The 13095-nt window shown below is 39.3% G+C and overlaps 1 protein-coding gene across 5 annotated transcripts; it reads right to left on the bottom strand.

The window, feature by feature from the left end:
- Window positions 1-2224: 2224 nt before the first annotated feature.
- LOC124286136 lies at window positions 2225-12885 on the bottom strand. 5 transcript variants are annotated; one of them, XM_046722478.1, is made up of 10 exons: window positions 12720-12871; window positions 10554-10749; window positions 10026-10165; window positions 8803-8926; window positions 7080-7226; window positions 5608-5826; window positions 5084-5215; window positions 4641-4847; window positions 4145-4214; window positions 2225-3586 (listed from the first exon to the last, which is right to left on the bottom strand). In XM_046722478.1, the coding sequence occupies exons 2-10, from the start codon at window positions 10579-10581 to the stop codon at window positions 2773-2775; spliced, it is 1881 nt and encodes a 626-aa protein (XP_046578434.1). In that variant the 5' UTR covers window positions 10582-10749; window positions 12720-12871; the 3' UTR covers window positions 2225-2772. The 5 variants fall into 5 exon arrangements, with proteins under 5 accessions (XP_046578434.1, XP_046578436.1, XP_046578439.1 ...); XM_046722480.1 differs by having other exon boundaries at window positions 4641-4838; window positions 12720-12865; XM_046722483.1 differs by lacking the exon at window positions 10026-10165 and having other exon boundaries at window positions 12720-12876.
- Window positions 12886-13095: the final 210 nt, after the last annotated feature.

Raw genomic sequence — 13095 nt, 5'->3', positions numbered from 1 at the left:
ACTGAATGCCCAGTTAGGCCAATGCCGGTTATTTCGACATATGCTATTTGCAATTGTGTAAATTTTAGGGATACAGAGTAACAGCCAAAAATCAGTTTATTTTCTATTTCTGACAGTACTTTAGAGTTAGATTGTCAACTCTTAACAACCTTTCCTTCACACGTTCTGAATGTGTACCACAGACTATCCTATCTCTGATTAGCTCATTTTAAAGTGATCCAATCTTTAGCAATTTTCCTGAGTTCAGTAACATATTCATCAATAGTTTCCTCCTTCCTTTGAGATCTTGTATTGAATTTATGTCTTTCAATGGTCGCGTTTTCTTTTGGAGTGCAATATTCATGAAACTTGGTTAGGATTAATCTTGTTAACTTCCATTCAAATGTGAATGTATTATATATGTCTCTACCGCCTTGTCTTGATATACAAGAACACATTACATTTTTCCTCTTCGTTTGCCTTTGGCATGCCTAACTTCAAATAGAAGTCCATACTTTGTTTCCATCTGTTCCAATTTTCTGCTAAATTAGCTGTGTGAAATTCCAGTTCTGATGGTGGCTTTATATATACCATTTTTGCTATGTTCTACTTAGTAATTTGTGTTTATGTCCGAAATTATCCTTCCATACTCACTCACGAAGTTCGGCCACGTTCGGGTGAACTTGAAGGAGGCGGCCATGTTTCCACTTGCGCTGTCGTGTACGTGGAAATTCTGTTTCGTGGGTTGGTTGGTGAGTTCTGTCAAGTGGACGCTACTTGTATCTCTGTCTACTTCCAATTCTTCGGCGTAAACTTCATGTTGTCTTGTCCTGACACCATGTTCTCTTCTCTCGGTTGTGTGTGATTACCCACGAGAGACAACCAACAGGCACGACCAGCCAACACGACTTTACTGATAGAACTGAACGTATACATCGATAGGCCAGGGCGATGTCACTTGGCGATATTGCTAACTGACAACTAATTACAGTCATTGCACCGTGCAATGATTTATAGTTTTCAGGGCGGTAGGATAGCCAAGGGGTTAAAGCTTTCGCTCGTCACACCGAAGGCCCGGGTTTGATTCCACACATGGGTACAATGTGTGAAGCAAATTTCTAGTGTTCCCCGCCGTGGTTTTGCTGGAATATTGCTAAATGCAATACGTTTTGTACGGACAAGGGAGACAAATCCTGCATGCCTATCTAAACCCAAGAGACTTGTAACTACAAAAGAGTTCCCAGTTCAGTGAGATCAGTTTGGACTAAAACATCTGAAATGCACATTATAAGTGGGCGTGGAGGTCGAGCTGTCTCAGGCGCCAGGCTAGTGATCCAGCGAGCTTGAGGTGCAGGGATCGAGCCCACCTGTGACCGGGTGTAAATACCTTGGAGTCAACTTTGTGTGCAGACTCTTTCTGTGTTGTCACAACCCCTAGTGTACAGTACACAACCCTGTGCACTTTAAAGAACCCACGAATCCGTTGGTATATGACCAGATGGTGGTCACATGAATACATGCAAACAACTAGTTGCGGGTACAGCAACGTGCGGTCAACTTGGACAAAGTACTGTGACTATGTGTCTCAGTCCTCCCAGCTGTGAATGGGTACCTCATAAATATGGGAAAGCCACATTAACGCCTAGTGGCCGCATGAGTTGTATGATCCCCAGGGAGTTGAGATTGATAATACGAAGTGCCGTTGAGACTGACATCCTATGATCGAGGGAAAAACAAAGCGCCTGTGAGCAGCCTAGCTGGAACTCGGCGCTATATAAATAGATTATAATATCAAAATAGTTTTGTTGGGATTGCCTGCATTCCAAATCCCAAGCATTGTTAGATCATCTCGGCACAATTCGATTGTTCGATTGTCTTGTCTTGTCATTAACGACACAAGATCTACCATTGTACTAAAACATACCACTGAGTACACCCAGTAACTCCATACACAAGATATTGCCAACAAGGAAGTGAGATTCCCCTACAACTAGGCCAGTAAACAAAGGTGGGTAAATATAGCGTGTTGCATCAAGTATGTTTGGTTCTACATGTTATGCATGAGTCAACCTGACTCTGTATTCACGAACAGTGTCTGTGTTTTAGGCCGGGACTCAACGTCAACACACTTCAGTATTCAGTATTATCATGAGAGCCGGTCGGGCTGTCACGTGACCACACAGGCCTACGTAGGCGATGTTGCGAATCTGAAAGATGCGGGAAGAAATACAGACATTAATATGTATTTCATGGTGACATATGTTTTATTAAGCATTCGTGCATAACATATATATTTATATATAAATCTAAAAGAATAAACTATTCATGGTTATTTCGTTCATTTTGATACATCAACAAAATACAAACAGGAGGGGTATGAAAGTATAGGAGTTTAACATACCTAATACAGAAACAATTACTAATTATTTTACAACATAGTACCCTAACAGTTATGTACATATATTACATCTCTGGGTTAAACTGGGTTAAGCTTAATATAATATCATGCTGCTATTATTTCTAAGTACAGTTTTTTCACATGTATTTAAAACATGAAAAATTCTTAAACTTAATAGGCTGCAAGGCCATAAAGTGGACTTTCAGATTTATCCTTTCAACCGTGTTCTGCATGTTTTGAAAGTTTACCACATACAACGGCCATGGAATCTAGAAGATCAACTGAATCTTTGTTATTGATGGGTAAATGTTGACAATTATATTTTAAAACATGAAACTGAATTTCAAATCAAACATTACGAAACTGAGGAACTATGAATAATGGCATTATTAAAGTCATGCATCAGAAATTCTCTTTGCACGACTGTAGACATCAGTGTTGTCCGGTATCTCATCTTGTCGACCAAGGCTCTCGTTGTTGTCTCTGAAGAGAGACCTTGTGTTGTAGTAGTCATTGGTGTCTCCTGGATTGTCATCAACAGAGTCGGTGTGGTTGTAGGTGTCGTCACGTCTGTCCTCCGTCTGCCTCGCACTGGCAACGTCATAAGCGTTGTCATCAAATCCCTTGTTGGTCCTCCCAATGTGACTGTACGACTCATCAATTTCTCTTGGAGTCTTTCCCTGCTGTGAGGTGGCATGATCCCCCTCGCCATCTCTCAAATGGTCATACACCTCAAGGTCTCCTTCGGAGTCGTGCTGCCCGACTACGTCGTTGTCTCCCTGGCAATTCTCTGGAGCTCTCGTCGCAGCAGACGGTCCCGACTTGTTCAGCCCAGTAGACCCATGCCGTTGGCCCCACGCTTGTGCTGTGTCGTAGTCCCCTTTGACAGGCCCTGGGAGGTTGTTGATCGGTTTCCCGGGTGTCCCCGGAGTGTGATGTTTTCCAGGCGGTGATAGGACATTGTAATCATTCTCATCTCCATCTGAGTGAAAGGTATTGTCGTAGTTTTGAACTCTAGGTCGTACTGTTGCCATAGGCACGGCGGAAGACATTGGCTTGACGTCAGTCATATCTGCTAGTGTGATGTCAGTGTATGCTGAGGTATTTGATTGTGTAGGTACCTCCACATCATATGTGGTGTTTTGTGTGGCCGTGTTAAAGTGCATCGACTGTTCCTTGTCTTTCCTCTTAAAACAGAGTTTATTTTGTCTGAAACACAAAATATAGCATGCTGTAAACATTATAATACGACTTAATCAGTTGCTATATACACATGTTGCTTGATTAATGCATGTATACGTCTATACCAAAATGCCACATTCGCAGAATGTAAGAAGCATTTGCTGGATCAGCCAGATCATGCAAGACGTCAAGTTTCTTTCTGAGGGAGCGAGTGAGTTTGATATCTAGAGGCAAGTATATAATGTTGTCATTAGCGGGACGGCCGATAAAAAGCCAGCATAGATTTCAAGCTAACCTTAAGACGCAAATATTCTCAAAGCATTGTGTGACTCCGGTGCCTCAAACTCATTCGTGCCCTGCATAACATTTCAGATGTAAACAGATGTTGTTAAATTTGAATAGAACTTGGCAAACCATGGTCAGTTAGACGGATGTCACATTATGCTTCTAACGAAAGCATGAGGCACTATGACAACAGTCACAAAGCATATTATAGAAAAACATGGACACAAAACCTTATAGACAGTTTGCATAGTAAGTACTTGTATCATAGCAACTGTTCTGAGTGCGCTGGATATATCTCACCTCATCAACAGGAGTACTACAATGATGCCGATGAGCATAAGCAAAACGCATCCTAGACCTATGAACACACCTGGAGAAAAGAAAGAATGGTGCATCAAAATCATATGGCGTCTCCTGTTAACGCTATTGCACAAAGCAGCTTACGTGTTTGGTATCCTTCATTGAATTGATATCACGGCATGGTATTGTGAGGGGAAAAGCTCGAAGGTCTCAGACATTAACCACTTTGGTGACAAACCTAGAAATGTATTCGGGGCGAATTTAGATTTGAACCCACCACCATTGGTTTCCGCCGTGTCTAAAGGGACGCAACTCTTCACACCGAATTGCGGCACCCTAGACGACTGGGCTACGCGTGCCCTTGAAAGGAATACTAATACTCTCAGAGTTTATTGTAGAAAATAAGTATAATAGTTAAACTCATAATGGTCATATGAAATCGACTAAAACCACATGTTGATCACTTCTACCAGGGTATAAAGGGCATAATACCTACCCGTCTGTGTTCCGTTTGAAGCTGTGACTGGTTCAGTCGGTCCTACTTCAGGGTTATTGGTGGAGGTAGACATGTAGCTTTCGGATGTAGGAACATTTCCTCTTGGTTGGTATGTTGGTGTTTCAGATGCTGTTGTTGCTGCAGCTGGTGATGATGAGTGTTGTGATGTCATGGTTGTTGTTGACGTTTTGTGTCCAACTAGATTGATTGATGAGAGATCAGTTAATACTTGTGTGATGATATTACTTTACATGTGTGTTTGAATCATTGGCGACTTGACATGTTCTAGGCCCTATATATTAGTTTAAGTAAGCTCAATGAACCAATGTCTCCCATACAGCGGATATTTCCTTATCGTGTAAAAAGGAAGAAAACTACATGACACACACGGTGCTAGTCATCCCATCATGTCTACATTACCTTCATCCATAACACAGACTCACCTATTTCACATATGGAAGCGTACAGAGAATAGCATGGCTTCCAAGACAAAAGGGGGTACCACGTCCTAAGAAACACTGCTAGGCACTGGGGCTCTGATGAAGAATGCTCATCATATATACTTGCTTCCTGCCCTGGATATAGAAACAATAATTCTCCATACACCTTTACGCATTATAACATCGTTAATGACTGATACTTGACTGGAGCACGATTATGTTACAGTCGGTCTTATGAAATCAGTATCGTTTACTCTGTTGCATATAAATATGTATATGCAGCTGATTATCTATTTCTCCCGACGGACGTTTGTCAGTTCAAACCTTAATGGTTTCGTCACACTACATGGCAGTGTCATAGCAGTGTCTTTTACACGTGGTTGTTTTCAGCTAGCTGCATAACCGTGCATGTAGAGGTTGACAGCGTCAGACGTAAATAGCTCATATTGTGATGAATTAATGCACTGACTTTGCACACAATACCAGATATTAAAGTGAAAAATATTTAACAACTGATAAATATTCACCGAAAGGTATATCCATTATCCACTTTCTAGTTGGCCTGTAATCAAGACCGATCCAGTATTTCGTATTACTTGACATCTTGGCCTTTAGATCGTTCACAGTGGAACTGTGAATTTTCACCAAATCGCACTGTTCATTTGCCTCCGTCCATGTGTGTTTTCGCCAATCTTTGGAAACACACACATCATCTCTGCAGCTGTAACCCCCTTCACTTGTTCTCCCTAAAACATCACCTCAACGTTAAGTAATGATCCAAAATTACACCATAATAATGTAAATCGGAATCATTTTACCTGCTGTTAAGTCAACGTAATATCGACGTAAAACATTTGACGAACTACGTCCATCAATTGCACCATGAAATTAATGTAAATGTTCATGAATACTGCACTTGTAATATTTTCTGCAACTGCTTTTAATAAGACAATAATCATAAATAGGCAGTTGACACAATGTTTTTATAAATGTCATACAATATTCCACACACTGACTTATCCCCAAAGACATTGCCTTTCTAACCCATGTGTACAAAACTGGCGAAACCCAAGTATATACCACACAGCTTTTAATCTTCAAGTTAGTCAATTCGTCTAAAAATTGGTCTTTCACAAACACCAATTATAACCACTAAAACATGACAAACCGTTTTGCTCTGTATCATAAGGGAGTTCAATGTATAAAGTAACAGAGTGAAGACACATCCCCTTGCATACACATTATCAATGTTTTGTTTATCACGTCTTTTTCCATACAAATTTGCCGTGGCAGAGACACCAACTTAGTGTCGTCTTCAGCATGGACTTCACAGGTTTGAATATTGCTAATTTTTCTCTCAAGGCAAATGATGAGGGGGATAAGTTTCGTCATTGCCAAGTGCTATTGTTAACTAAAAGCCTCAGTTTAGTACTGCATGGAACTGGTATAGACTGTTTGTTTTGTATACTCTGTAAATAGTGGTTCAGCAGCAACATGAACAGACCTATTGAGGCTTTTCCAGGGCACTCTATCTCAATGATCCAACAACATGTTTATGAAATGGGACAGTTTTGGGGAGTAGCCTGTTTTGAAAGAAGTAAAAGTACAACAATCAAGACCATTAGTATTATAACTTCTTGAAACGTATAATTGGTGTTTTCATTTTGAGCAATCAAAATCATGACAGGATTATATTGTTCTTTCACGAGCAAAACACTTCAGTAATATGTTGAAATATATCACAATGCCAATTGTTAAAACGGGCAACCAACCAACAAAAACGTTTCCACTGAGGAAGCAAATAAAGCAATATTTTAATGTTAACAACAGGATTTCGCTTTCGATCGTAGATCTTTTACAGCCTATATATTGGAATAAGTAAACAAATAGAAATTAGAGAACTGTATTGTATATGCAAATATAGAGCTTTTAACAGGTCATTAAAAGAAATGTATAGTTTCATGTTCATGTTTGATAACTGAAGTTAAACATTACTCACCCTCTCTATAACATGCGTATCTTTGTTCTTCCTTACAATTGTCACCATTATCGAATGAAATGGTCAACCTTTCGTTTTTCAATTTTGCATAGCCACATTGTCCAGTCTCCGTCGGGTTGAACACTAAGACTGCGAGGTCTTCAGAAGCTGAAATAATACACACATACATATACATACGTACACACATTTAGACTCATTGGGTTTGCTAGAGGAGTGTAAGATGTCTGAAATAGCCTTGATGTCGGTTGGTCGTGGGCTTTTGACGTTTGATGTGAATGGCTTCAATCAGTTTGCGTTTGGTGAAGTTCGTTTGATTGTTCGCAAATATGCTAATGTCAAACAAGTTGATCGGGTTTTGACTTGATTTGATAAGATATGGCTCATTTGAGGTCGGATTTGGTAACAGAAGACTGATGTTCTTTCACTCAGGTGTTGATTGGTCGGATGTTTCGCCTATGTAGCTCTGTCTACAATCACAGTTTATTTTATAAATACCACATTTCGGGTTGCTATTGACGGTTGGAGGTTTTCTTCCGTTAGCATGGAGAAGGTTGTGGAGGCTGGAAGATGGGGAGTCTGGTAAACTATCACATCAAATCATCAATGTAGCGAAACCACTATCAATCCCAAATAGTCATCTGAACCAACTCGCCGTCCTCCAAAAGACTTAAACCCATCAATATATCCATTCCCTACATTGGTATACCATGACACTCAGAAATGAGGTGATCTGGCTTACGGCAATATCTACAAGTAGTTTAATTGATGAAAATCCAGAAGAATCTTCAGAACCACCTGCAAGCCCTCTTCAAGCTGAACCAACTGCCCCAAACTGTCAAAATTACACATGACCTCTTTAGAAGTACAACATCTATCAAACAAATTTTCCTTCTCCCTAGAAAACTCAGCAAAAGTAGTTCCATCCCTTTTCATAGCAGACCTAAACGTTTGCATGTAAGCTTCAGGATCGATATTCATTCGCGTTCAAATCTGCAGCTTTAAGAGTATGAATCAGAATTCCTTTTCCATTCAAGAACACTGACCACTGATTCTCAGGCCATTTCAAAATGTCAGCCACTGTTGCAAGAAATGCAAGAAACTCTTTTCAACATCACGTTCAGGTAAAGGCGGAACAAATCTTATCCGTCTTATAGATCAAACGATGTATCAGCTGTTGCGGTCAGTAGTATGGGAGAGTTGACCTTGTAATTCGAGCTGCTTCTCTCTCTTCTCTTTCGTTTTCAGCTTCAGTTACTTTAAGACGAATTCAGGCCTACCATACAAACGGTGAACAAATCATCAAAAGTGAACTCATATACACCAAAACAGAACACAAATCACCAAAATAGGAAAATAAACTTCCAAAACTGCAACAATATCCTGTAAAACCGAAACAATACATCTGTAATGGAAGACTAATCGTTTGAAATGGAAACAAAACTCGCGTATCAGCTACAAGAGCACGCGAAGTAACAAGCATAGGATCATTTGGTTTAAGTTAAATACTGAGATTTGTATCGGAAATCATTTTGGCATGTTAGACATGTCTTCCATGCCCATAAACGTTTAGAAAGCATAAGACAACTCACACCTTGGGCTTAAATATAGTCAAGTGATAACCTTAATGAAATTACACGAAATAATTTCCCCAAAAAATTGATTTCATGAGAATATACGTAGTACTTAACAAGAACTCGAATACATTATGGACAGAAATACATACGACGTTTATAGACCGACATTTGGTTGTCGTCCCCGCAAACTTCGTCAAGGTTTCCAGGACACGGTTCCCCATATGCGTTGCTTGAGACGTCATCGTTGTCACCAAGACAAAAACACCTGTCTCTCTACCAACAATTATATATTCAACAAAATGAACAAGATTCGAACATCAGTATGCGATGTCTGAATTGCATCGTGCGTCTTATAAAACTGTGCGTCGCGAAAATAAGTACTTAATCCGAGAGTATACATGAGGACAGTTTTGACAATGGTATACTGTATGTAGATATGCAATTAAAAACCTTACACTCAAGCTGTATGGATGCTTAACAAATATCATTTGAGGAAATTAAAAGCAGTGCAAGGTGTCAGAATGCATCATACTTCGAATGTTTGCTGGAAGTCAGCGTTACGAGGGGCTATCAAAATGTAGTGAGCCTCACCCACACAATGATACAAATGCAGCGGTTTTTAAGTTTTATTTGTGTACATATTATCTGTCAACCTCAAGCATATTGATTTTGTTATGTTCCAACCTCACGATCCCCGTTTTGTTTATCTTGTTATCTTGGTACCCACCGAAAACGCAAAATCTGCAATAAATGCATCACAAACTTCAGGAAGCAAAATATGCAAGGAACATTTTGTGTGTTTGAAATAGACAGAAGTCCGCTAGACTCAAACTTAGATATCAAAGTGCATAAAAAGCAATTTGAAACTCCTATCGCTTGTTAAAGTGACTCCCCCCTTCATGTTTACTGAAACACCTTGTTTTGGAGACACTACCCACCCCCTTCGAGATGGCGTAATCATAAGGACATAACTTAGTCATCCAATACCATACTGAACATTTTTTATATGATATTGTCTGAGGGCATACCATGTCTGAGGGCATACCAAGTGGTATCACATATAGGTTTTCATTTTCTGCAATTATTGTACAAATATTACACCCCAATATGTTGTTATGTCTCGTTGACCTCATTACCAACATATGTGAAATTTTGGATATGGCTTTGCTGATGATTCCTTCAAAATAAAGAGGAAGCTTTTCAAACGTTGGACATCGAGAATATAGTTAGGCTAATTACTTTTTGATAACTCCTCGTACAGTGCCGGAATACCAAGTCTGTAAATGAAATATGAAAAATAATACTTCCGCCTTATGGTTAAGTAAAGTTGTAACCACTTTTCGGATCAAGAATAGTTTTAACATAATCTTACACTCAAGCCCAGTGTATGAGTATCGCTCCCACAGTAACGGTGACATCTGTAGACGGAGTTGTCAGGAAAGGTCATGTTTGCCTTTAGATTACCAGGAAGGATACTGAGCCTGGAGTTTATGTACAAAGGACTACCATCGCCTACAATAATCATAGAAAATACTCTTAGAATATTAACATATACTGTTGATAGGGTTTCCCAGAATTTCGTGTTCTTCCCTTAAGATGAATTACCCCTAGATACTACCGTCATTAACTCTGTCAGGTGCTTCCTTAAAAAACTTGATTCTCACGAAAATACCCGAAAACCCATCTAAACCAGAGAGAGTGATTATGAGATTCTACCGTCATTACCACTGTCTGGTGCTTCTTTAGAAAAAAATATTCTGTAGAAAATACTGGAAAAGTCCCTCTAAATCGTAGATGGTCTTTATGATAAACGCTGACAAAACATGTGCATGCTCTATGCAATTAATATACAATCAAGGTGTAATATGTCATAGACGGATTAAGTAACGATATCATTCACCTGTCCATATCCAAGTCGAATACCTCATAGCCCCCAGCCAATAGTATGTGCTCCGGTTTCGTGTCCCGGACAGACGGGGAAGGTTCGGGCTCTGTCACTGGAACAAACAGGTCGCCTTCATTTGCCTGGCAGCTGGCCCGTGCTTCCCACCAGTTCAGTTGGCTGTTGTTAAGGTAGATATACTTTTCATGAGTGGCTGCAAAGGAATGTAAACTATGTTTGTTACATAGCTACCATGAAGTACAGTCTTAGACTTATGTACACAGCAGACGTAATTCAGAACCATAAATCATAAGGAGACTGAATGTGAAAAGAACACACAACCCAAAGTAAAGATGACTGTATGATTGTGACTACATCGTGAGCATAGGTGCATTATCACTTTCAATAAAAATGATGAAAGGTGTTCATAAAAAGGTTCGCGTACCATATTCTGGGTGGAATACTTTTAGATCAAATGCAAAGGCAGGTGTTCACCAGATATAGGGAACCTATGGTACTCGTCAAACTATGGCATCAGACATCATTTTGGTCATTGATGCATCGAATTGGGAAACGTCCTCCAGATGTTTGTAATAAACTTTTTTGAGGAAAGCTTTGCTTAGGTATTGAATATTGAAACCCCAATCAATTCACTTTTGAGCAATAATTGTAGCTTATAGCACCAAAATGGTTTAATTCAGACTTCAAACGCTGGAGCTCCTGTAAACTTTCTCTGTGTATAAGGGGCGACTATTTAGGAATGTTATGGTAGATAGAAACGACAAAACCCTTTCCACATTCATAAGTCATCTCTGCTGGAAGCAGAGTACATTGCACAATTGTGACTATATCGGGAGCACATATATGTTTCAGCAGCATAACAGCTGTATGATGGTGTTTGTAAACAAATCTAGTCTGGACCAGACAACCCAGTGATTGTCACCATGCGATACGATGACAGAGAATGTGTTTATGGATCACCACAAAGAATTGATGATACCATTGTTTAGTCATTAAAAGGAAATAGACTACCTATCCTACAACTTTTTCATCGTGTATTACTGACTGACACGTGTGAGAGTGCTCGCACAGAATGGTATGCTTTCCCTTTTCGTGAACATCTGGTGTAGACAGAGACTTTCAGTGACCCATCCACATAATTTGGAATAGTTTTCTGCAGATATCCTAGGCTTTTTGGTCTCGGAAGTTGACTTTTTGAAATTTTGCTTTAGCATTCTTCGGAGAAATAGACTGCTTTCCTGCACCCCAAAACAGACATTTCGAGATTAGTATTTGTTGGTACATATAACTGCTATTAAGCTCGATTTAAACCATCACAGAGAAGATCTCAGATTATATCTTTGTACAAAGACAACTGCTGGTATTTGTGTACGTTTAACAAGGTGGATAGTTCTATGGATATACAGCTTCCTTATTACAATATATGCGACGTTTCGGTGTTGATGTTAACACAACTGTTATCAAGCAAGTTTCTTGAAGATGTTACTTCATAGTAGTATGCCCTTTGTTCATCACACCATATTCTAAATGCAACTCAAAGAAGTTGTACATTTAAGGTTTGGCCAATATGAAGAAGTTTAGATCGCCCCCACGTGCTATATAAAGTATATCATTTGAAAACGAAATATGATACATTCCTTGTGTTAAATAGGTTCTGTTTAACTAGTGTCTAAGGCATTAATATAAAATGAATCAATTTTGTGTTATGAGTTTATTACAATTCGATTTGCTGAATGCCAAATTTATCATTAACCCATGCAACTGAAATGAGACGGCTTATTTTTCAAACATTTGTCACATTAGGTCTTCAGGATTATAATTATCTAAATCGAATAATATTTTTGTGAGGAATAAAGACAGATAGTCTTGCGCGACACGAAAACTGATATTAAGTTGTGTAAAACGTGATTTTCAACAGTCATGTCAAAACAATCCCAACGAGGCAAGCATACCTCCGAACATTATCTAATGCCTAATGCCTTAGACACTAGTAAAACAGAACCTATTTAACACAAAGAATGTATCATATTTCGTTTTCAAATGATATACTTTATATACTAGTAGTACGTGGGGGCGATCTCAACTTCTTCATTATGTGATACTTCTGTAGGTTATCGAATGATATATCACAAATATTACATTAATATGTTACATGTTACTTACTGGTGTATCCGGACTGCAGAGAAAAAACTACAAACAACACGATGGACGTCTCTCTCACCCTGTGTGTACAGCACGCCATGTTTATACCAACCAGGAAGTTAAATTCACATGAAGCATGCAGGTAAATGGGGCGCATTACGAGAGGTTGTGTGTTTACCTAACGTAGCCTGTATACACTGTATTGTCAACCTCGTATATACAACAGCAGCACGTCAGAGAACCAGTCGTATCCACTTTCAGTCTTTCTGTCACATGATAAGGATGTTTAAGTTTTTTCCTGGTGTACTTTTTCCTTCTATTTTCTCGCATTGGGTCCGATTAAGCACATTCACCGTGTGTTAAGCCCATAAATCTCTCTTCCCCAAACCAGGTTCAT

This window comes from Haliotis rubra, unplaced genomic scaffold (genome assembly GCF_003918875.1).
Source record: "Haliotis rubra isolate DU_JTF1 unplaced genomic scaffold, ASM391887v1 Scf377, whole genome shotgun sequence".
Classification (NCBI taxonomy): Eukaryota; Metazoa; Mollusca; class Gastropoda; order Lepetellida; family Haliotidae; genus Haliotis; species Haliotis rubra.
This window is presented reverse-complemented; position numbering and strand designations above follow the sequence as displayed.